This window comes from Gouania willdenowi, chromosome 1, assembly GCF_900634775.1.
Source record: "Gouania willdenowi chromosome 1, fGouWil2.1, whole genome shotgun sequence".
Taxonomy (NCBI): domain Eukaryota; kingdom Metazoa; phylum Chordata; class Actinopteri; order Blenniiformes; family Gobiesocidae; genus Gouania; species Gouania willdenowi.
Genome location: NC_041044.1, coordinates 37,447,595 through 37,473,743, shown reverse-complemented (window position 1 = coordinate 37,473,743; position 26,149 = coordinate 37,447,595). Strand labels below are relative to the sequence as shown.

General features: G+C 37.4%; 1 protein-coding gene across 4 annotated transcripts in view; it reads right to left on the bottom strand.

Moving 5' to 3' along the window:
• rptor (regulatory associated protein of MTOR, complex 1) overlaps positions 1-26,149 on the bottom strand; it is a 209,058-nt gene that overhangs the window by 134,700 nt on the left and 48,209 nt on the right. For all 4 annotated transcript variants that reach the window (XM_028443974.1, XM_028443982.1, XM_028443990.1 and 1 more), the window contains exon 5: positions 81-239. In XM_028443974.1, coding sequence (XP_028299775.1) covers positions 81-239 — 159 coding nt within the window. The remainder of the gene's footprint in view (positions 1-80; positions 240-26,149) is intronic.

Below are 26,149 nucleotides of genomic sequence, written 5' to 3'. Positions count from 1 at the left end.
ACGTCACTTAGACTTGTTTGTGTGTGTGTGTGTGTGTGTGTGTGTGTGTGTGTGTGTGTGTGTGTGTGTGTGTGTGTTACCTTGTTGAAAACCCAGATCTCTCCATTGACGGTGGGTCGTGGGACTCCGTGGCCGTTGTAGTGGAAGAGGACTCGCTCTTCTTTGGCGTTGCGTCTCAGTGACGTGCAGAGCTTCTTCACTTCATCCACGGTGGGATCCAAACTCTGCTTGTACCGCGCCTGGTAACAAAGTGAAAGAGTGACGTTTACAAGACTAAAGTCATAAAGGTTTCCTTTTCTCTGGTTAAGGTTTTTTCGCTACCTTCTTCCCAGATATTTTAACTGAACAGCTCCGAGGACAGATGACAACAGTAGTACAATCTCAATGTGGTTTATTGTAGTTACACTCACAATTCAAGTTTTAGCAGACTAAGCACACATGCAGGTGGTCGGTGGAAAGAATGTGTGTTAATCCATGTGTCTGTCTCTATCTATCTGCCTGTGTCGACATCTTTTTGTTCAAATCAAGCACAGTTATCTTCATGGCTGGTCCCTCTTTCGTACCCAGCAGAGTCTGGTACAACTGTGTCTTAGCCATATATCACAGTGCAGTCTAGCTCTGCTACGCTCGCTCAGCGACCTTGAGGTCATGTGAAAACAGTGCACAACTTGTGTGAGTGTTCAAACCAAAGCAACAGCGTGCCAGGACCTACCAGACAAACATTGAAAAGTACAGAATGGAAATGTTAATAAAGGAATGGGGAACGACTGCCCTGTACGACAATGAACTGAGTTCACGATACAATAGACAAAAAAAAACCAACAACAAACACTCTACCACTCTCAGTCAGGGAATGCTCCAGCTTTGCAGGTTTCAAGGGTTATTTGAAAGTGTGGCTCAGGACATGTGACCATGCCTAATCATCTAAATCAGGGGTGCACAACCTTTTTCAGCTCACAAGCTACTTCAACCACAGACAGCACTTTGCAGTCTACTTTTTTTGGAGGCTTATAATTGTAAATAATCAGATTTTATTATGTCAACGAATACAATTATGACTAAATATTTGTATAACATTAAAATACAATAATAATATTGAAGCAGTAACACCTTAAAACTGTTAGATTGAAATGCATTTACAAAATGTAAATACAATCAATTCTAATATTATCAAAATAAAGTAGGTTTTATTTCTGGTAAATGTGACTGTGCCGTTCTCATTCATTTATGATGTCATGTGACCCACAAGCGCGATCGACCGGTAGATCGCGATCAATGACTTGGGCATCACTGATCTAAATATACCATTACCTAAGCATACTGCATACAAACTAAACAGTACATACATTGTTTTCTCTTTCTCAGTGCAAAAATAATATAAATACATCTATTAATATTAACATGTGCTATGTGAAATAATATTAGCACTTTAACTAACAACCAACAAAGCTAAGGGTGAGGTTAAATTTCTTATTCAAGACAAAATATTAGCATGTTTGTACTTTTGCACTAAAGCACTTTATAATCTGCCTTATGCACTTTAGCTGCAATGGTCACTTTATTTCTGGCCTGTCCTCAGCTAAAAGTTATATTTAAGTCTTTGTATTTTATTGTGATGTCCATGCTGCCTGACTTTGGAGTTGTGTGTTTTTTTCTTCTGTTGTTTTTAAATGTAATTTCTGTTGTACACAACATTCAACCTGCCAGGGACTAGGGATGGAAACTAGCCTGTGGCTACAATCTGTGTTCATGTCCATTAATGTGCATTGTTCCTTGTCACAAATAAAAAGATAAATAAATGAACATTTGCAGTTGAAAAAGTAACTATGTTTACCCTACACCTGACAAGGTCTATTCTGCATTGGCCTTTGGTTAAAGCACATGAGGCTTAAAAAATTTGAAAGCTTTTGGTGTCTCAGCCTGGGATTCACACATCCAGGATCTTATAGCTTTCCAAGATCCTAAAATGTTCCAAAAACATGAGCCAAGAACACTTAAAACCTAAAATTGAATCCCCAGAGGAAGTTTTACTTGAATTTCTTCATGTCCTTCATTATTTTGTTTAAAGGGGACATGTTATACCCATTTTTAAAATAGTTCCCTGAGGTCTAAATGACATGAAATGAATCAAGCATAAGTATAAACCAGCTCTCTCAGAGCGCTCCTTTTTCCTCCACCTCCCCCAGCTCCTCTCTTTCGCGGGAGACAACACAGCAGTGCAGCCGTATCAATATGAACCTGAGTTCGACCCTGAAGGAGAATGCTCTCCCGAAGTAGTCGTTACTGAATGGTAAGTTATCAACTATGATGTGTCGGAGACTAGCGGAGGGGAGAGTATTTTCTAAATTTGAAACGGAGCACTTTTCTGTGTGTTGTAAGACTTACAACAAAGGACTGGGTGGATTTATTTCACATTTTGTGTGCCGGTGGACACTCAAGTTAACACGTGATCAAAAAAAATCAAAAAATTTTTCAAAATATGTCCCCTTTAACAAAACAATAGATGTACATAACACTTTGATTTAGATTCAGAATACTTTATTTATCCCCGAAGGGCAATTAATGGAAATCCTGATCTTTAAAATGACAACCAATCAAATTCAAGTCTATGCACGAATAGTGAGCGTTAATGGTGTTTTATCTGCTGAACAAACCAAAGCACATGCTATTACTGTACTGTTGAATATTCAAAAGTCCTGTGTATGAAACACAAGATGGTTAAGTTCACTTAAATCCATGTCAAAGCAACAAATGAAGGATCTTATTTACACAAGCGTGCTTTGATCCTTCTGTAAGCTCCTTAGAGAACAAAGCACCGTGGGCCGATCGCTATACGTTCATTCATTCTGTTAAATGATGCAAGACCCGCTCGTATCGTTGTGCTTTTAAACCATTAAAGTCTGAAACAACATGCATGCGAGATGCAACTTAAATGCACTTTACATAATGTATTTTTACAGCAGCCTTGTTGGATAAAAAGCAAAAAAAATACACGTGGGAAACATATCACGACTGATGTTAAACTTAGCTTGAGAGAGAGAGGAAAACATGCAAACATTGAAGATGCATGCAAATGTCGTCTTCATGTAACGCCAAGGCCTCGGGGAGCCAAAGACGGACATATAAGAATACGTAAAGAGACGTGAGCATATGTGCAAAGAAAGCAGGCCAGGAGCTGTGAGGGGTGACCTAATGGATTTATTTATGCTGCGTGCGTCACAAAGACTCACATGGGAACATGATTGAAGGTATGGAATATAAGGCTGATCTAAGAGTGACTCACATAAACAAGAATTGATTGTTTTTATTATCATATTAAAAAATAAATCCAATAATAGAAAACCAATAAACGGTGGAAAAACTTCGACCTCAATCATGGCAAAACCGATTAGATTTGATAAATGTTGTATTCTGGCTGTGAAGCTCTTTGTTCTAAAGCAAGAGGACAACTCAAGGTGAAAAATGTCTAAAGAATGAGCAAAAATCCCATTTGAGAAAAGAATCTGTCAGAAACGAAACAAAATAAACGTTCAAGTAATTATTTGGAGTTCAATTTGAAAATGAAAAGCTTGTTTTGATGAAAAGCCGTCTTTTATTTCACACTTCCAGAAGGTCTTCCTCCGACCTCCGCTAAATCACTAAACTGAAGATTTAGAAAATACTGTCCTTTTATCAAAGGAAAAAAGTGCAATTTCATAAGCATTGGTCACTAGTTTCAACAAATCACTTAGAATTCACCACGTGGAAAAGACCCGACTTGCATTGGCAGGGCCTCTTAGTTTTAATAATCACGGAAAAGGATGAAAATGTTAGGTTGAGATAAACAGACAAACTTCTCAGATCCTGCGAGATCCAAGCATGCAGGGCCCTTTCAGCACTTCTAAGTATCAAAAAATGTCATTATGAACAGTTAGTTAATCGTTATCAAGCATTTTGGGGAGTTCAGTATGCTTTAAGAGCCAATCCTGTGTCTTTACTGAAGATATTGGAGATTTTTGTATAAAAACGCATGTTTAGCAGGATCTTCGATAAACAAATTAACCTCTTGAACCTATACCTGTTATCCGACACAGAATATACCCTCACCCACATGTTTTGGGAAACTGTCACACATTTCTCTCACCATATTTTCCCATTAAATCGGTGCTAAAATGTGTAGCAGGTGTTACAAGACATAATCAAACAGACTTATCATATACAGTATAGCAGAAATTTGACTAGATTTGAGTTTAATATTCAAAATTCTAAGAAATTGAAAAAAACAAGTCATTTACAAGATTTAACTTACTTAATTCCTATTAAGCTTAAAAGACTTAGTGTGTCAGCAATTACAATAAATTGGGGAAAGCAGATCAAAGGGAAAAAAAATTGAAAGAGCTACAAGCTAAAACGGAATTTTGCAAAAGATTAATTGGAAATCGGAGGCCCGAGTAGAGTTGCCCTTCTCATACTTCATGGATAATGTTATTATATAATACCACTTGGGCTGGCATGCTGAATTTGTCCCGTTGACCTCGTGTTTGACACAGGTGAGAGTTCAGCGGCGCCTAATTCTTTATTCTATGGTAAGCAGTTACATCAGGCGTGAATCACAGACCAATGAAAGGTCTGGTCTGATGCATAATTTTTTATATACATCTGAGTAGGAGTTCTCCTTTATTTCCTCGCAGCAGCAGTATGCGGATGATAAAGCAACAACACACTTAGAAACCTTGCATTGATACTTCAGGTGGATGTTTCTTAGAAACCAAGCAATATTTTCTGACCTTTTAGCGAGATAATGTCTCAGGAAAAGTTTGAGGGACTCAAAAGCTAGTTTGAAGTGTTAGCTTGTTCTCAGAAATCTTTATTTAGCAAGCTTTTAGAGATATGATGGAGTCAGCCTGTGTCAGCGTGGAACCAAGAGCCGGTCTGAACTCATTTTTCAGATCTTCAGAGCGATGGATGCCCCTTTCGTAACACTCGTCCCTTTACAATGACATTACATTAAACAAACAATGCCTTTTGAAAACACAAGGCTTCGGTTAGAAAATACCAGCCAACAAAGTGTCTGAATCACTTTCTCCGTGACTCAATATCTGGCCAAATGAAGTGAGACATTGTGTATTCAGTGACTCAAAGACCATTTTTAATAACATGCCTTATGAGCCCTCTAACATTTCAGAAGAACAATCACTTAAAAAAAGGTTTATATATACACTATTACAGTGCCTGTCAGAAGTACGTATTAATATAGTGGGAGCTTAAGTAGAGTTGTCAATTACGGTCAAATGAGTATGTGTTTGAAGGTTGGATGTACAAAGAGGTGTACATACTCTATACTCTCTGTAGTGTAATAAAGGGCTATATGTGGGTGAAAAATAAAATAGCATGTCTGATTTCCCTGGTTTAATTCTATGGGACATGCACATGAAATTTTAAAGCAACCTGACACATCCACTGCACAGACTTAAAAAAAAAAAAAAAAAGCAACCTGTAAAAGTTGTGGAGGAGACATTTTTCAGTTTCAAATGTACCTAATATCTCTTTTGGTGGGACACGATTGTTTGTACATTTGGTCATTTAGCAAATTTTTTGGAATTGTGATAAAAGTCAAAATTGTGTTGAAAATGAATCTTTTTTTTCATCAGTTAACAGCCATCGTAGTTCAAAAATACTGGCTGATTGATTAGTTGGAATGAATCCATATTGGTGCTTTGCTAGTGATGATCCCTTTGCAAGGAATGATGCTGTTTAATCATTTCACAATATGCGCACAGTCAAAACTCAGTCTCTGACAACAAACAAGCTAATCCCACTTATATCTGATTTTATCCTCCGTCTCCAGTGAGTGTGTGAGCATGTTTTACAAGCAGAAGCCTTTCGTGAGGAGAAGAATCATGGTGGTGAAACAAGAGACAGCTCATGGGACTAAAAGATGACAACAAGTTATGCAACATGAAGACCCGACTGAATCACCATCACACTCACTTAGGCTGTCCCGTTACATAAGCGCCATGGCGTTTACCAAACAGCCAAACGGCTTTGAGTAAGTGAGAAAAAAAAATCTCATGTTTAAGTCTTGCGATGAGAAAAGGCTGCTGGAAGCAAAGACGCTGTGAAATCATGTCAGCATGCAATCATTAAAAAAAATAATAAAAAATTAAGATCGCTGGCAACTGTTGTCCTACTTGAACCAGAACAGAGAATAGCGCTATCCTCAGGTGAAAACTGAGCAACTCGGCCCTACAGAAGCTACGAAGCTTTTAGATCAGGGTGGTACAGCTAATGTTTAGGGAGGGGAGATAGTATCGGCCGATATTTGTCATTAAATTTAATATGTGGCAACATCAGCATCTGTTTTTCCACAGTTATTGAAAAACTGATATGTGCTGCTGTTTCAAAGAACATGTCACAAACAAACCTGGCACTTTTTCCATTAATAAAAGCATATCAGTTTCCATAGTGGGCACCAATGGTGTTTTATGTGGAATACATCCATTAAAAGGAGGCTTAACGTGTTTTTTCCACTGTTTAATGACTTAATGACTTCTGCCTCCAAGATTTTGAGCTTAAAAAGTCAGGATTTATCTTTTAAATTGTGGGGATTCTATTTGATTATTCATGCTTGATTGTTCTTGCAACAATTTGCAATAAAAAATGTATTGTAATCACAGATCAGTGTAATTGAATTTGTAGGGACTGAGACATATAATGGAAGATTTATGTTTTCTTTCTAAAATGTACTTTACTAATTTAGAATTTACTCTACTAATTTAGAAATCTAAAATAACTAATATTAGTGTAATTTCTAATGCTGTGATTTATTTTTGGTTACAATAAATATATGACTTCATAACTACACCTGTTGTTGTCATTGTAGCTCCTTTGACTATACACATGTATTAAAAACCAAGGTAAAGGTTTTTTGGTAAACCGCTCATCGTCCATCAGACAAACTGAGGATGCTGATATTTTCAGATTCCCTTAATTCAATATGGGTGTGACAGCTGAGCTGGAGCTGAATGAATTTCAGTGTTATCAGAGATGAGATATCATGTGGTATCTGGATGCTATAATGGTGTTGGCAAGAGTCCCACAGTAATGGGTGATCAGAGCCAGTAATAGAGCTTTGTACTGGAAAAGAAGAGTGTGTGTATTATCGGAGGAAACAGCTGAATTAGTTAAGGAGAGAAACAAAGAAGGAAAACTGAGAGGTGGGACATGTATTTGGTACTTGTAGATGTTATCTGAGATTATTCCCAACTGTCTCCAGATGCTTTAACAAAGTGGTTCATTCAAATTCACGACAGCTGAACGTTTAAAATTCAAGTGGCATCGCAGATCAGAACGAATCCATATGTATGAGACAAACTCCAAGCAGAGCCCATGATGAAATAACTCATTATGAGCTTCCACCTATAGGGGGCACTGCCCTACACCCTCCAGACACTAATGCAAACTGCGTCTGTCGGTCATTTCTTTGGAGCTTGAATAAAAGCAACTCTTTTCAAAGGTGTGTTGTGTGCCATTCATAATGGTGATGTCACTTCACGACAACAGATGACCTTTAAAAGCATTCAAGATGTAATTAAACACAGAGGAGTCGGTCGGAAAGAACATCATGAGTTTCTTACTTTGTGAAAGGCAAATTCATTAAAGCACATTCCATCACATTTTATACAGATATCAACAGTGTATAATTGTGTGCTTTAAGCCCCACTGCCTGCGTTTCTCTGTGGGGAGTTTGCATGTTCTGCCTGATTACTTTTTTCCAAAGCGATAAACAACACGAGCAGTTAGGGTTAAGAAACTTGCTCAACATCCCACATTGATGGCCCAGGTTTGTTTCGAACCCTCTGATTACATGCCAGCCACTTTAACCGTTAGAACATTAGCATGAGAGTAAAAATTATTTTTGCACTTGTCTGTTTCTGAATGTTGACCATGTATTGGGCTTGATTCAAAACCTCATTTTGGAATAACATTAACAAATAAGATCTATTGCTTCACATTGGATCAGTAAAAGAAGGTCCTGGGTTCAAGCCCTGGCTTGGACTGTTGGGTCCTTCCTTTGTGGAGTTTGCATGTTCTCCCCATGCTTGCATGGGTTTTCTCCGAGCTTCCTCCCACAATCCGGAAATATGCCTGGAAAGTTGATTGGAGTCTATAAAATGCCCGTAGAATTGAGTGTGAGTGGTTGTGTGTCTGTGTCTAACGCCCAATGAGAGCTGGAGATAGGCACCAATAGACCCCCACGACCCTGAAAAGGACCAAGCGGATCAGAAAATGGATGGATGGATTGACCTGTAAAGCAGTCAATTTAATGAGTATGTTTCTACAAGGACGCAAAGAAGCAGGAGTCAGTCTAAGAATGTTCTTGTAGATAAAAGCGTGTGAGATGGACGGAAGGATGATTTTCTTACTACTGCTGCAAAAATGAGGGTCAAATTCAAAATCAGCTCAGAAACACCTTTCAAAGTCATGGCCCTCCTTAACCCACAAATGCTCAATTGTTGTTTTAACGTTCCAATGAAATGGAAAACCCTTTAAGGAAATGTCGACCTACAGCAGCCACTTGTTGTCTATTAAAGGAAATGAGCCAAGGTGACCTCCGTCCTCTCATTTTACTCATCGACAAGTGAGCGCTGAGAGTAGCAGTAACGTTTAGACACCAAACATACCAAGGAAACGCGCACCATCAAACATCCAGCTAGACGATGATCTTTATTGTTCTTTAATCTTCATGGACTTCATGGCCAATCTTTTCAAAATTGCATTACTTCTTAGTAGGAGTGTGACAATATCTCGATACGGCAATATATTGCGATTTTTTCCGCACGATCGATTATCGATATGCTCCCGCTAAGTATCGATTTTTTTTTTCTTCTTCAAAACCTTTTCTGCTTTTTCACTAAAATGTGCAGGTACGTCTTCACAGAAATTTTGTCACTGTTTGTTGAAGAAACCAATATATTGTTTAGTGGAATATTGCACTATAATGGTGTCACTGGTAAGAAAGACCCTATTTTTTGTTTACAGAAAGCACTATTGGAGATAGTTATTCGTTTACATTGGTATGTTGACACTTATTTACAGAAATGTTACACTAAAATAGTGCCACTGTTCATAGGACACTTTTTCAATTTATTGACTTTCAGAGATAAAAAATAAAAAAATTTTCAGTTAATCTTTTTTTTCTTGTAATGTCATAGATTATCGTAGATTGATTTCTGACCAATATATCAATAATCGCAGTATCGTCATATCGTGAGATAATCGTTATCGTGAGCTTTGTGTCACGTATCGTATCGTAAGGTACCCAGAGGTTCCCACCCCTACTTCTTAGACGTTACAAGTTTGCTTTTGCACGGACACAAAGCCTGTGATGAGGTCATTTCTGAAAAAAGATTGACACTTGTTTGAACACAGAACAGTCTCTCTTTCATTCAATAGAGAGGTCGTATTAGCTGATGGAGGTCTAGGTGGTCTAGTCACCAGCTCTTGTTACCTTGGTGTGAGATCTGTGTCCACATTATCAGTGAGGCTCGCCTCGACCAAGGTCTCTCTTTGCTGCCAGTTCACTTTGAATCCTATCTTCGGCACAGCAGAATGGTTGTGTAGGCGTAGTGTTTGATATCTCTGATTTTGGAAAAAAAACTGATTCTGCTGCAATCGGCTCAGCATTGCTTTCAAGTATGCTTTGCTCATTTTAAATAGGGGGCTAAAGTAAAACCTTAGTCAGGATTTAGTTTGTTTAAATGTCAATCATCTCTTAAGACCTGAGATTTAGAGGAAATTGATGGTGATGTGAAGTGAAATAGAGAAACAAGTTCATTGGGAAATAAAAAACTGTGACTTAGCTTGCTTGGATGGATGAGAGCATGAAACTCCAGCTACAATGAAGTGAAACACATGACTAGAAAAGGGTTCAAAGTATCAAATGTGGTCACTACAAGTGACTTGTTTGTTCATATATTTTGCATCAAACACAGAATCCCAGTTTTCTACAGGGAAACTATCAACAGAAATATTTCTCTGAACTTTTTCAAAGTGACGATTAAGGGTACTTTCACACCATCTAGTCCCGGACTCGGTCCGAATGGGCAGAGGACAGCTAATAATTCTATCACCTTGGTTTGGCTCGGTTTGCGTTCAGAGCATGAGTTCTGATCTGCTCCAAGCAGCCTCTGGTTCAGTTACATGAGCTAACCACTTGAGGGGCCGTTACTGGAGTAGAGACTTCTAAAAACAGAAACCTGAAGAAGAGGCTCTCATCTATGGGTCAACGTGAGCACTTAAGAGTGCACAGAAACTTCTGCCTTCTCCATTTGTTCTTTGACAACATTCAACAAAGGCGCGGCAACAAGTTGCCGTGTTGTTGGTAGTTTTAAATCCCTGTTTTGCAACATCGCCATTTCTCTTGACCACCCGCAATGCTGTACGCTCTAGGGCTGCCAACTTTCGCCGTTTAGTCGACTAATTGGTCAATGCTGTCGTGGTCGACCTGCAACGGTATCAGTTTCAATACCAATTTGAAAAAGAAATGCAATGCACTTAAAAAGGTGATAAGGATTAAATATCAAATAAAATGTATTTAATGCCTAAACATGATTATATGTCCAGCAACAGCTGTGTGACTGAGTACTGGCCGCAAAAAAAAAGTGTTGTGCTGCCAATGACTGCTCAGAGCAGTCACTAGTCACTGACAGCGCAACACTTTGCTCTCTGCTCCGATCAGAGTAGTCTGCTCAGATCGGAGCAGAGAGGGAACGAATTGGGACAGGCTTGAAGCACAAGCAACCACTGTTGAATAAATTTTTTTTCTGCACAAGAACATTGATTATCCTTATATTTAACAGGTGGATTATGTATGTAGATCCACTGCTGCCTCTGGCGCCGCGGTGCGCACCTGTGTTTGATGTGCATTTGTTTCCCCATGCACTGATCTGATGTTGACATCAACTCAACAGCTGTCTTACCACTAAAACAAACATAAACATGTCATTTGTATGAGGACAAAATAGGTTTTAATTTGGTTTCAGGTCGGGCTCTGATATAACCACTTATCGTCCGTCGTACCTGTAGGTTTCAGTTTTGCTTTGTTGGGTTTTGGTCAAAGCTTGAATAAGGTTCATATCATAAATGGTCTGTGTTTAAAAGCAAATCAGCACCACAAAAAGCCAAAACAAAATATTTGTCTCTCTTTTTCTTTCTCCTCGTCCTCCTCTGCACCTGCTCATTCATTCTGTTTTATTTTGGTCAACTAATCGCTACGTCAAAGTGCTGTTGTCTTCACAGCAGACCTAATTGCTCTAGACTTCAAATGGAAATGCTCCGAGACTGGCAGAAACAATCCCTCTAGAATTTGCCTGTTTAATCCACTATAGACTTAGTTTGCTCGTTCACACCGCCCAAATGAGGGGGACTATCAGAGCAAATTTATCTGGTCCGTCGGTTTGAACGCACCCTTAAAATAAACTTGCCTTCTGCACTATGGAATCCAACCCAAAATTCAAAGGTGGAAGATAAACTACTACGTTACAAGAAGATCTATCCTTCAACACAGGAGGGGGGATATTAACACAATCTATCTACCATCTACAATCCCATCATCTCTTCACTCCCCTGATGCCTGAACACCAATCTACCACTTTATTACACAAATGAGCCAAATAAATTGTTCATCAAGGCTAATCAACTCCAAAGTATCAATCCCAGACACCCATAGACACCTTTTAGATGTGAGGTGAAATGTCTTCAAGCTAAACTTCACTGAAGGCTTTAATTTTCCATTTTAAAATCTCTTGTTTCAGAATTTGCCCCACGTCATTCTGACATCACGCAGAATACCGGAAACAAACTGGAACAAAATGGTGCCAAGCAAATCCGTGCCCTCAGTATCACAGGAGGAAGGAAGTAATAACACTTCTATACATCCATCTATGGGACTCCACATTCCACAATGCAATGCACGAATATGTCAACTAACAATTATGACCTTTTCCTTGTTTTTTGAAGTAAATTCAGTTTATTAAACTACGAGGCATCCACTATGATTGTCTCTAACTATTGCAGAGTCAGACTACCATGACCAAAACTAATACGGGAATTGTTAAAGAATCAATGTCTGCGTTTGACCTTTTTTTCACCTTATTTGTGATAACATGTTCCCTCCTGGCTTCTAAAGTCAGCAGTAAAAGTACAGCAGACCTGAAAAAGAAGCTGTGAGCACAGCCTACACAGTAATGGCACTCCTGCTGTGGCCGCATGTCCGGGCTGACTCAGTTTTCCTAGCGGACCGAAATGACACGTCACCTTTTCGTCCTGTTGGTACAACCCAAACCTGCCCGCACGGATGAGCTGCTGGTCTGCAGCTGAAGCGTGAAACAACTTTTAAAAGAGAGGCGAGAGTTTGGCAAACAGAGAAAATGGTTTAGTGATAAAGTGAGTGTGAAATGGTGAATAGGGCAACAAACGGCTCAGTATGGCTTCTGTCAGCTGTCTGCTCTGTAGTTTAAGGCCGGTCTGATGATGGGAGACAGCAGCAGGAGTCAGAATGCTACTGCTGCTGACTAAGTGACATGAGTTATGTAACTGACAGAAGGTCCAAACGTACTAAGTGCCGGGACGCTCTAGTTTAAAACACATTTCCAAAGCAAAGTGTTCAAACACGAAGACCAAACTTTTTTTCGCCTTTTTATCTTCACAGATCTTTTATACCAACTTCTCCTTTTCGCGTTAATATTATCAATAAAACATTAATCAGCACATTTTAAATATGAAATATAAAGAGTCTAATTGGTTACCGTAGACACCAGAACAGGAGAATTATGTCATTATGAGATTATGTTAATGCTGTTCACGGGGCATTTTATACAACAGCCTTTCCCTTTAACGACTCCATCTATTTATTACACACCTCACTTTGCTCATCAGCCAAAAGCAACTTTCCCTCAATGTGTTCTTCTTCTTGTTCTTCTTGGGATCAGAAAATCACTAAAAGGTGCTGCGGTTTTGACAAAATATCCACAGTTATAAGCAAATCAATCTTTATTTATAAAAAGCGCTTTTCATAAAATGAAATGCAGCCCATTACAAGGAGCCGTCTGCACCAGGAGCAGGACACAGGGCGCTGAGACAGAGCCCCCAGCACAGTAAAATAGCAAAAGCCATTCACCATCACTGAGGGCCACAAGACTGCACCACTGCAGCCACGGCCCATCACAGCCCCTAGTGCAGAGGGCTCCCTCCAAGGAAACACTGGGATAGTCATTCTAAAAGATAAACCTAAAAACTATAAAAATAACATAAAAAAAAACATTCCGAAAAACTATGAAAAAACATAAAATACCACCAGCCAAAAACTATAAAAAACAAGACAAAATGGAGTAGAAGCTTAAAAACAGGATAAAACTGCTAAAACTATAAAAACAGCATAATGCTGCGTTCACATCGAATGCGTCTTCTGTGGCACCGGACGCATCTGCCTCACGAAACGTACCGCAAGTTTTGCAGGATCAAAAAATTTCCCCAATTTGCTTCATACGCACATCTGAAGCAAAGCCCCGCTGTTATTAGCAACGCTTTTATATTATCCGTCTGGTTTCGTTGGATGTTTGCCCACATATTCCTGTACAATGAACAGTGATTTATATCGATCACTGAGGTAAACAAGTCCTTTCAAGAACTGTGATTTGTGTGAAGTTTCCTCCTTAAGGTGTTTTTCAGTCATTAAAGGAGTTGCACAGTACACTCCTTCTAAGAAACTTACAGACACACAAACACGTGACGAATTGCATTACAGCAGGTCTGATCAAATACAAAAGCCCAACCAAACCGAGCATAGGCTGCAAATCCATTGACCAGTCACCTGACCAAGAACGTTCCCTGTAATATTGGTTTGTTGTAGACAGAGAAGCAATACAAATACAATACAAATCTCAATGCAAGACTGCGTTTTTGGAAATGTTATTTCCAATGATTTGCTGAATAATTACTAAAAGCTCTCCTGCACATCCTGACATTTCAGCCACACTTGGGACATTATTGGAGTTTTTCAACTCGTGCATCAGCATCCAAAGATTTGTCAGACAACTCTTCTGTGGGTTAATGAAAATCTACTTTATGTATAATAAGACTTAAAAAAAGACTCTCTTCATATAGTCATCATTGGGTACAATTCAGGTATCTGTAACTAATGTCTTAAACAGACATTCTACCTGATTTATTTACAGCCTGAAATGCTCCAGTATTGGACAATTTTCGGGCAAAGTGGAAGAAATTTGTCACCTGAACTTATATGAGTTTGACATCCCTACTATAAAAATTTGAGATACATATTTGTTATCATGATTATTGCTAAAAACCTTCATCCTCTATACAAAATGGTTCTGGCCCAGTAAATACTTCCCAGAGACGACAATTGTTGAATTAAAACGATCAATATTCAGTGTAATTTAGAAAGTCAGACATCCACAGAGTGGCACAAAATGATAAAAGGAGTGTGATGATATTATTAGGGTGAGCAGCTTCAGTCACAGTGGGGAGCCCAAAAAATGTCAGTCACATTATGAGACATCATGTCATCTTTACATTAATATTATAATTTTTGTGCACTTTTTCTTTTATGTGTTTTGTGTGTTTTTTGGTGTCACTTAATATAATTGTCTCTCGTTTTGCATTATTTTATTTTCATTTTGTGTGCTTTTGGTGTTGTTTTGTATGTTTTAGTTTTTCTCTATTTTTTGTGAATTGTTGTACTCTTTTTGTGTATTTTTGCTATGGTTGTGTTTTTGGTGTCATTCAGTATTTTTCTCATTTTATGTGGTTTTGTTGTCCTTTTGTATTTTTTACTCTCATTTTTGTGAATTGTTATTATCTTGTGCATTTTCTGTGATTTTGTGTGCTTTGTTTTCATTGTCCTTTTGTTTGTTTTTTTCGCATTTTTTTGTGAATTGTTGCATTCATTTTGTGTATTTTGTTATGGTTTGTGTTCTTAATATCATTTAGTGTATTTCCTTTAATTTTGTGTATTTCTCTGTCATTTTGTGTGTTTTGGTGTCTTTTTGTATCATTTGCTCTTATTTTTTTGTATTTGGCAATTGAAAATTGCAAAATATACTGTTCTCGTAGAAGTTCTTATTATTCTTATTTTTATTTTTCTTCTGCAACTCTTTTGTTGTGGAACTCCTCCTAGGCTATTAATGCAGCACTAATGGCACATATGTCATCTCATAGGGGCAATGTCAAGGATGTGCAGTTGACCTTTTTTGGAGCCATAATGTCAAGGTCAAGTCAAGTGTCAAAAAAAAAAAAAAATTCATATCTCTATGAATATTTATTGTACAAGCACAATGCTTACATTTATGAAAAGCTCATCTCAAGTGGAGTATTTCATTTATGTGGACCAAAGCTGTACAACTTACTAGTAAACAGATTGATAGTGGTCAAAGTTCATGAAGTCACAAAAAAAAAAAAGAAATACCCCATAACTTGGCCACTGGTACCATTGAACAACAATGTGTGATCTTGACATTTGTTCAAGGTCATATTTAAGGTCAAGAACCCCTCAGAAAAGTGAACAAAGTGAGACCTCCACGCTCTCGGGATGATAAAGCTCTGCCAAAAAAAAAAAATATAAATAAATAAATAAATACTTTTTCCCTATAATTTGGCCACAAATTGCGATACAGTGCTCAGACTGGTACCATTGAACAACATTTCCTTTCAATGTTCAAGGTCATATTTAAGGTCAAGGTCAGTCTTCTGTTTTTTCTGCATTATTACTTTCTCAATTTCATGAGTAAAAACAACAAACTTGTCAACAAATCCAGATACAGGTTGTCATTTTTGCAAATTTTCAATTGCCAAATAGATATTCGCCTTGCAAATACAGGTCTTGTCTAGTTTGAATTATTGTGGTCATTTGTGTATTTTTCCGTTATTTTGTGTGTCTTTGTTGTTTGTGTGTTTTTAATTTCATCGGGTATATTTTTTCTTCCATTTCACATATTTCTCTGTAATTTTTTTGTGTTTTTTGAGTAATTTTGTGCATTTACTTTGGAGGTCAGACAAAATTAAACCCCAGGGAGCCAGTTTCCCCTGATTGATACAAAGAAATGAGAATTCAAGCCAAAAAAACAACAAATACAATCAGACACTGAGCATATATGTTTAGTCAAAATTTTAAGAGCAAGAACTTAACTAAACTCACAAACACAAGCCTTTTTATTTCATTTGTAGATGCTACATTTATTTTCCGGCATATTATGACGAATCAACTCTGCACCGAACAAGGCTGAACAAACATTAGCGTTCATTTCTGGAGGTCAGCTGAAGTGTGTGCGTGTGGCCTGACACATTTATCCATTCACCAGCCCAGCTTGGCTCTTTGCTTTCTGTATCGACCACATTTGCATCTAATAATAACTCAGCCAGAGCTCCGAGAAGCTCCATAAGACATATTAATACCTGGATCAATGAATGCATACAGAGCTGGATTTAACAAAGCCTCCCTGTTTGTGTGTAATTTTAAATTGCTTCGTATTTATTGCGGTCGTTAATAGAATTCATGAGTGTGTGTGTGTGTGTGTGTGTGTGTGTGTGTGTGTGTGTGTGTGCGCGCCTCCTCATTAGCACCTTTGTTGATACCATCAATGACTCAGCGTGACTCGAGGAGGGAGGCCTGCAAGCCGCGCAGTAAGACGTCTCGTTTTTTACCGCTGCTCTGAATCAACCGGATAAGTAACCAAGCACTCGCTGCCAAGCACTAAATGTTCACTCACATCTTTAATGATGAAACAAAATGTATATCTTTATTCGAGAACATGTAGACGAGGAACCAGAAATGGGTCTCGAACCAGTTTTGTGCATTTACCTGTGCCCAAAAAAAGGAATATTGTGAAGAGAATATATTTATGTTCTAATAAAAAAAAAAGGTGCCTCATTTTCAACATCATAACTTTTTCATACATGCCACTACTTTATTATTGATAATTATTAAAAAAAAAAAGTAACACTGCTATACAACTTTTATCTTGGTGGATGGACGTAATATTTTCACCGGTGTTTATTTTCATTTGTTCCTCTGTTAGAAGGATTATGTCAAAAGTACTAAACAGATTTTGACAAAATTGTAATCAAAGATAGACTTTACACATTGGAAGATTCTGTGAAATTTTTGAGGGGATCTGGATCAATATAGTGATTCTGGATTAGTGTTAAAAAAAATAAATAAAATGGAAAAATCCCAATCTAGTCAAGTGAAGGAAGCGCTAAAGCAAAAGTGACAATTTTTCCAAAATAAAATTACCAGAGCTTATGTTAAAAATGTATCTAAATTATATATATTTTAAACTTTATTTCTTTGAGGCCCTGTAGCAAATGGTTGGGCGACGTTTCACTTTGATATTTGAAATATGTTAACAATTTTCTTGCTTTGGGTAACATTTTGTTATTGTGTCTCAAAGCCATAATAGTTGAGGACCACTGCTTCAAAGCATGCTTTTTTTTGTTTTACAAAATTTACAAAATGACTCAAAAAGCCTGACTGAAATGTATCAAGAATCCTGTTGAAGGTTAAGAATTGACTCCGTTGGTTGAAAATCAACTTCTCTTTGATCTTGGTCATGAAAGGAAGGTTGGCGATTGGTCTATAGTTAGCCAGTAAGGTCAAAGTTTTTGCTTTCAGAACACTTTCTTTTACTAACTTTGTATAACTTTTAACATGTTTTGCACTGTAAATAGGAGAAGCTCTCCAATCTCAGTATATTTTGTGTAATGACAATAAAGGCATTGAATTTAATTGAATTGAACATCAAAATGACAAAACATAACAAACCCAGATCGTTACTTGATCAGCTTAACTCTTTTTTTTAGGTCGTCTCTTTGTCGTCAAACAGCTTTGATCAATAATCAAACACACAACAATGAAAGATCAGTGAACCCACAGTGAAGCGTGATGCTTTAGCTTAGCATAATTTCCCCACACTTCACCCAAAGCTAATATTAAGAGCATTTAAAAAAGCCATTAGAAGTCTGAACATGTGCTGGAAAGCATGAGGTGTAAGTTTAGTTTCCGACATGACAAGACGCCAAAAACCTGCACCCAAGTCACCAAGAGAACCATTTGAAAAGAAGAATATTGAAGTGCTAGAAAAGAAAGACTCAGCCAGAACCTGAGAATCCAACTAGATATCGCCAAGATCCAGTTTAACTCTCACCACAGGATTTACCTGTGCTACTAATATAAAGAGGCAAAATGATGACAAAGTAAACAGTTTTTTGGCTTTCTAAGCTGAAACATGATGCCTGTGTACTGTGGCTGTTTTTTAATACATCCTATTCCTCTCAGGATGAGCAAAAGGAACAAACATGTTTCTTTTCCTTTAACACCTCCACCTCCTCGTGCTCTTTTATCAAAGAATGATGTGTGTGAAGCACAGGCCTCAGCAGGGCCACAGTGACAGCTAATTCAGCTGAGAATTCACTGTGTAGCCCATGTGCATGCATTAGAAATACTGCGCGTGTGTGTGTGCGTGTGTGTGTCAGGTGAGCTGTCGTCGCTGTGATTGATGAACTCGACTTGAATATTTGTGACTCTTACGCTCAGGGCAAAGCAGACCAGCATGTAAATGACCAAGTTAGTGTGTGTGAGTTTGTTTGTTGTGTTTGTGTGTCAATAAGGAGAGAGACGCACAGTGAGGCAGCGAACCTCCCTCATACACTGTACTGCATTCTGGGAAAATAGCCCAAAATGCTGGTTCAAAGTACAGTATGTATGTCACCAAATTATTGGTTTCAAAGACTTCCGTTCTACGCTCTGACTTTCCATAATCCAGTTGGTAAAGCACTTAAGTGAGTGCAGACAAAAAAAAACAAATAGGCAAAATGACAAAATTGACAGAAAATGATGCCAAAAACACAGAAAACAAAAAGATACACAACTTGACTTCAGAAACACAAAACTGAAGAAGAATTTACAAAATGACTCAAAAAGCCTGACTGAAATGTATCAAGTATCCTGTTGAAGGTGAAGAATTGACTTCGTTGGTTGAAAACCAACTTCTCTTTGATCATGGTCATGAAAGGAAGGTTGGCGATTGGTCTATAGTTAGCCAGTAGGGGTGTGATCATTCGTTTTCACAACCATTCAATTCAAATCACGATTCATTGTTGCCGATTCGAGAATGATATTGGTTAATTCTGAACGATTCGATCTGAAACGATTCACTGACTTGAAATCAATTCAGTAACTTTTTCAGCCAAAAATAATAATTCAACCAGTGTGACTGTGAAATAAATACCTGGATACTGTAGGGTGCAAGTGAGCTTTCATAGATTCAAGTTTGTTTTAAGTCTGTTTTAAATCTTCTGCTAGTTTTTTAAAAAAAAAAAATTATATTAATATATCAATTAATATTTTTCATTAAAAGCACTTTTAAAACACATTCATATACTCTGCCGTGCCAAAATTCAATGCGTTATTTCCTTGCATTGGTACACTCGATTAACTTTTAAAACAAATTTAGACCAATTAATGTCATCCGGGAAGCCAACTTACCGAGTACAGATCGATGTAGTTGGATCGTAAGAATATAAATTGATTAATCGATCATTACACCTTTATTAGCCAGTATAGAAGCATCCAGTGTTGTCTTTTATAACAGAGGTTTCATAGCAGCTACTTTCAGGGATGTTGGTACGGTGCCTGACTGGAATGAGCAGTTAATTGACTGACACAAATCTCTCACTATTGACTTTACAACAGTTTTAAAGAAGTTTGAAGGTATTGTGTCAAGGCAACACGTTGATAGATTTAGATGCTGAACAGTTTCCTTTATTGTTTTTGGGTTGACTGTAATAAACTCTGACATCGTAGTTGACTCATCCCTCAGTGATTTAAGCCGTTCAAGCTTTTTGTTATTTTGCTGGTTTGATTTTTAGTTCGTTTTTGGTTTGAATACACAGAAAATGCATTGCATTTACCAGTTGACATTAATTCAGAATCTATCTGAGTGCTTTATAACTTCCAATAGAGGAAAAACTGCACGTAAGTCGGAAGAATGATAAAGCAAAAATTCAAGTCAAATAAAAATTATTATATAAATAATAAATAAAAATGAATGATAATTAATAATAATGAATAAATACAAAAATATAAAACATAAAAACTGTGATTTGTCTTCCAAATTAAATGCATAAAATTAAGAAATAATTATGTATTAAGAGGGAATATAATACAAAAAAGATCTAATAAATCAATATAAGAATAGAACTCATTGGCAAAATATGCAAAAGTATAGTAACTCTTAATGTAGACACTTACCGTATATACTTTAAAAACTACATATCTAAAAGTATGGATCACTAATAGTTTTTTGGCTCACTCACTCACTGCTTCTAGAAAAGTAAAAGGGAGTAAAAATAGCGATGGGCTGAGGAGCCGCGGGAGAAAGAATGTGTGTCGAGTTGAACTTTGGTAAACTTTGCATTGACAAACAAACACCCACATGATTCCTGTTGATGAAACTGAAGTCATCAAAACAGTTTTATTTGCTATAAGTAAATAAAATAAAATGCATGTGAACATTGTCTGCAGAAGTGCAATAATCTGCACAGATGATAAAATATTAACGCAGGTTATGCAAGTCTTTCTTAGACTAACGGAGGAGAGCGATGGGAGGGTGAAGAGTGCACTTTGTTCCCTTTTCTCCACCAGTAGAGACGTGTCCTCTAAGTGTTTAATGGTTCCTGTCACACAGCACCGAGGACACTCAATAAGACAAAACCTGGACACACTGGGAAAAAAAGGAAGAAGAAGTGAAGAAGCATCAGAGACATGATGTTTGTCTTCTGCATCTTAAAGGGAAAAATGTGGGCCTGGAAGGATGAGGTGACGCCTATATTACATATTCCATCATCTATTGTTTGCCTCACAGTGAATGGTCTGTCACCAGTTTATTTGGATACTACTTGTACCGTAACACTGCAAAACAAAACTAAAATACTTTATCATCTGATATAAATCCTAAACAGTCCTATTCCCGTAAATATACAGGTATCACACAAACAGAACAAGATTTTTCCATTAATATTCTAATTTTAACAGGAAACGCTGCTCATCTGGGTTTTCTTTATTCTGTATTTCTGTTTTGGTTTTAAAACAGTAAAAATCAAATAACCACACAGTTTAATCGTTTCTTTGATTTGGTTTTGAAACATAATATCCAAAGAAAGAACGATAAACTAATTATTTCATGCAGGTAATGCTACGAGCGTAGCTCATGATGGTTTTGTATGGACTTGTATGTCCAGACCTAAACTCTTCAGAAATCAACCAATTGAAGGTCAGTGAACAATGTTTGGTTGGTAACACATTTGCCACAAACGGCAAATTAAGTCAAATGGCCACGCCCCTTGTTAAGCAAAGTACTACTACCCCAAATTACTGTATCTCCAGAACAGTGACCACTAAAAATGCGCACAATGTCTAGATTATGAAGGGTTAGTAATACATTTTCATGTCCAAAAGTCTATGGTTTTTAAGCTATTTGCCCAAAATCAAATTCAAAATGTTTCGGAAGGAAAAGAAGAGCAGAGTTTCTGGATGTAGTAAAGAAGAAGATGAGGAATAGCATTGTTTGCACTTCCAGAGAGAGATGTTGCTCAGATGAAGGTTTAGGTTGTCCCTGAGCTTCTTCCGCTGAAGATGAAAAGACTATTTCCGCAGCTGAAATGAAGGACACATCCTGATCACAACTCCAGCAGAGAAGAGTGGGAAACCAGTGGAGCCGAGGTCAGACTTCAGCCTCATTAAGGTGTTCACCCAGGCAGAAAACGCTCCCGATCAATCTCCAAGAATGAGGCTGCTGCGTTTCCAATGGAAGGACTTCCCAATGCAGAGAGGAGCGTCTCACGTTGACAGCTGGGGAGACTGATCTGTCTTCATTAGGATGACTTCTCTACTACACACTTTTACAGTCGCCATAGGAACATCCAAACTATACGTCACAAATACACACTTCCTCACTCTCTTTCATTTTGGTTTGTTTTCATCATGACAAGCACTTTTTCAATACAGCAGAGCTCGAAAAACACTGTGTGCATGCTCTGTAGCAGTGGTTTTCAAACTGTTTTGGCTCAAGTACCCCCTTCCTCTTTTTTCTGAATCCAAGTACCCCCTTTGTCCGACAGTAACATTTTGCATGTAAAACTATTTAAGAACAACTACAGAGCATAATGATGAAATAAACTAATGATAATGCACATCTTAAAGAATCTTAATTTTGTAAATAAGTGGAAACGAACACTATTTAGTGCAGTGGTTCCCATTATTTTTTGGATCGTGACCCCATTTTCATATCAACAATTTCTGGTGACCCCAATTTTTTCAAAACCTTTTCTGCTTTTTCACTAAAATATGCAGGTAGGTCTTCACAGAAATGTTGTCACTGTTTGTTGAAGGAACCAATATATTGTTTACTGGAATATTGCACTATAATGGTGTCACTGGTAAGAATCACCCTATTTTTCGTTTAAAGAAAGCACTATTGGAGATAATTATTCATTTACATTGGTATGTTGACACTTATTTACAGAAATGTTGCACTAAAATAGTGTCACTGTTCATAGGACACTTTCATTTTATTGTCTTTCAGAGATATAAAATAAAAATTGTATCTTTTCACTTAATCACAGTATCGTCAAATCGTGAGATAATCGTGATTGTGAGCTTTGTATCGCGTATCGTATCGCGAGGTACCCAGAAGTTCCCACATACTGCATTTTAGTTTAACTAGAATTATATTTCACAAAGTAAAAGTATAGAAATACAGTTGTTTAAAATTGTGCGTTTTAATTTAAATAAAAAAGAAGTATTTTTCAGGAATTTTAGGCAACCCCATTTAATCTCCTGACACCAAGGTTGAAAAACGCTGATTAAGTAGCTCCTGAATAAATTTATTTTTATAGTTTTTACTGACTGACTCTTTATTTATTCATTTCCCACTCTCTCTCTCAAGTACCCCCTGCAGTGTCATGGCGTACTCCTAGGGGCACACGTACCCCCATTTAAGAAACACTGCTCTGTACGACCAGCATGGCAAAACACGACTCAATTACCCAATGGGGACCAGCATGGTCGCTACATACGCAAACAGTCAGCTTTAGGATTCAACAACCGACTCCGTAATAACTTTAACAGTATGCATTTTCCAGAAAGTGTAAAAATGTCACTCAATTTTTGCCTTGATCGTGATTTTTGATTTAAAGGCTCTGAGGAGCAAAAGGTGTTTATTGTGCCTCCTGATTTCCATTTGATCTGATTTTCCCTCCCTCCATGTGCTTTAACTTATTGCTTTGTTGGGAATCGATAGGCACGACTGATGGAGTGTGAGGGATTTGGTGCTATTGGTTTCATTGCATTGGGAGCTTCAGGGCTCCCTGGAACAGTTTGCTGATGAGTAAAACACAGCTTGTATGTGGATGAGCACCTCAATGTCCTTTCTCCCATTATTGGTTACCTTTGAGTCATGTTTACCACTAACTGGTTCAGGCTGGGATTTATATGAACTATTTAGATGTAGAAGGAATGCAGTGTTATCCGTGCTCAACTGTACTTGTTGAACTCCTGAATGGTCAGGGCAGTGGTTCTCAAACATTTTTGGCCCTAGTACCCCCTTTCTCTTATTTCTGAATCCAAGTACCCCCTTTATGTAACCGCAATATTTTGCTTAAAAAACAAATTAAAAACAGCTATAGAGCATATACAGTAATGATGGAATGAATGAGTGATAACACACATTTTAAAAAATCTCATTTTGTAAAAAAGTGGAAAGAAACAGTATTTAGTGCAGTGGTTCCCCACCTTTTTTGGATCGTGACCCCATTTTGATATCAAGAATTTCTGGCGACCCCAAAGACATTTTTTTTCTAGAATTCGTTTGTGATCATGTTTGAACTCAGATTTTTTTTCTTTTTTTTACTGCATTTTAGTTTAACTAGATGTATATTTCACAAAGTGAAAGTATAGAAATACAGTTGTTTAAGATTGTGTGTGGTTTTAATTTTTTTTTTTAAAAGAAAAACAATTACAAAATGTAAAAATCTCTTTACAGTTTTTCAGAAATTTCAGGCAACCCCACATGGGGTCCCTACCCCAAGGTTGAAAAACCCTGATTTAGTGGCTCCTGAATAGATTTAATATTATAGTTTTTATCATTTCCAGTCATATCGCGCCTGGGGTGGGAACAAGACTGACACTATTTGTTAATTTTCCTCTCTCTCAAGTACCCCATGTAGTGCCATCGCGTACCCCCATTTGAGAAACACTGGGTCAGAGGACCAAGTTTGGGAAGGTCACCCATGTTTTATGGATTCTTTAGAGTTTGCCAGTTTAAGATTTAAACATTTTTTGCACTGGTTGCCTGTTTTTGCATTGTTTTTAAATGTGTTTTATTAGTTTATGCAGCACTACATGGCCCCGCTCCATACTATTTATCAGAAATGGTTTTAGTTTATGAACACAGCTGGACCCTCAGATCCTCTGGTACTACTCTTTCAGCTGTTGCAAAGAGCAAAACTAAAAAGTTTGAAGACTCCTCCTTCAGTTTTTATTCTCCACGATGGTGGAACAGCATGCTAGGGGATCTGAGAGGAGGCGAGAATATCGTGATTTTTAAACGCAAGGTAAAAACCTATTTATTCAGTCTGGCTTTTATGTAGTGATTTACAATTTTTTGATGATTTTTAGGGTTCTTAATTTTTTTCAATGCTATTTTTTATGTTTTATATTTTAGAAATTGTTCCCTTCCCTGCTTTGTTTTTATTTCTGACTCTTTCTTGTTTTATCATCATTTTAATTATTTTATTAAAGTAATTCTGTAACCGTTGATCTTGTACTCAAATATAAGTAAGTCATACATAAAATACCCAAGTAAAACTAAAATGTAGCTCAATTAAATAGTACTCAAAGTAAAAGTTACTAGTTACTTGAAATTGTGAATTTGTGTTTTTGGTAATAAAGCTTGCCACGGTTCCTTTGCATACAGAAAACATCTCATGTATAAACTTAAAGAGGAAGAGATAACATCTTCCACGAGTGGAACTTCATTTATTTTCCACAAAGGCATCTGTATAAAAGAAAAGGTTTATCAACATGTACAATTATTTTTTTTAAATAAAATAACACTAATTAATTCAAAATAAAAAATTCTCAGGCTCTGACCTCTAAACTGAGAAAATAACCAGCATTCAATGCTGTTTTGGCGCTGTGTCCGTTGATCATTTTAAAACAAAAAATATATAATTAACTCAGTAACGGTTTGGTGTGGAAATGTAACGAATTACTTCTTTTAAAACATACTTAAGTACAAGTAAAATTACTGATTTAGAAATATAATCAAAAAAGTACAAGTACCCTTAAAGGGGCGGTAATATGAATAAATCACTTTATAATGGTTTTGCTACAGTTATACAAGTCCCTTTAGCCTCATTCAGGGGCCAAAGTTGAAAAAGTTGTGTTTCCTCCCTTATTATTCCACATTTTGTACAAAGTCAGCTCTAAACGGGTGAGTTGGATTTTCCCTGGTCCTGACAATCCTGGCTCCTCCTACCCTATACAAATGTGAGCTCCTCCCTCTCAAACTATCTTACAGCTAAAACAAACACTGTGGTTTAATAAAGAATATATATTATACTTTGTTGTTATATATGTAAAGCTACATACACAAAATGTGTTCTCGGCATTTAACTCAATTGGAGGAGCAGTGGGCAGCCACAGTGGGCAGCCACGGTGTAGAACCCAGGGAGCCGTTCCATTTTTAGTATCCGTTATATGGCCTCGTTTCGCCTTTGAGACCTGACGTGTTTGTGAAACAATGCAATGCAGTGATTGAACTAAAGAGTGAATTATCACCTTGAAAGGACTATTCCTGTAATCACGAGAGGAGAAGATGACAAGAAAGAGGTGTAGCAGCTCCGATAAGTGTTTGAAGCAACTGACTGATTTTCGCTGCCGCACACACATCATGAAACAGTGTTTGTCTGACTCACAATCACAATAGCCACTTAAATAGCCATGTGTTTTACTGTAATGTGCAGTTTCTTGGCTGATAACAATAACAAGAGTGTGCGGATGGCAAAAGAAAATTGCTAGTGATCAACTGTT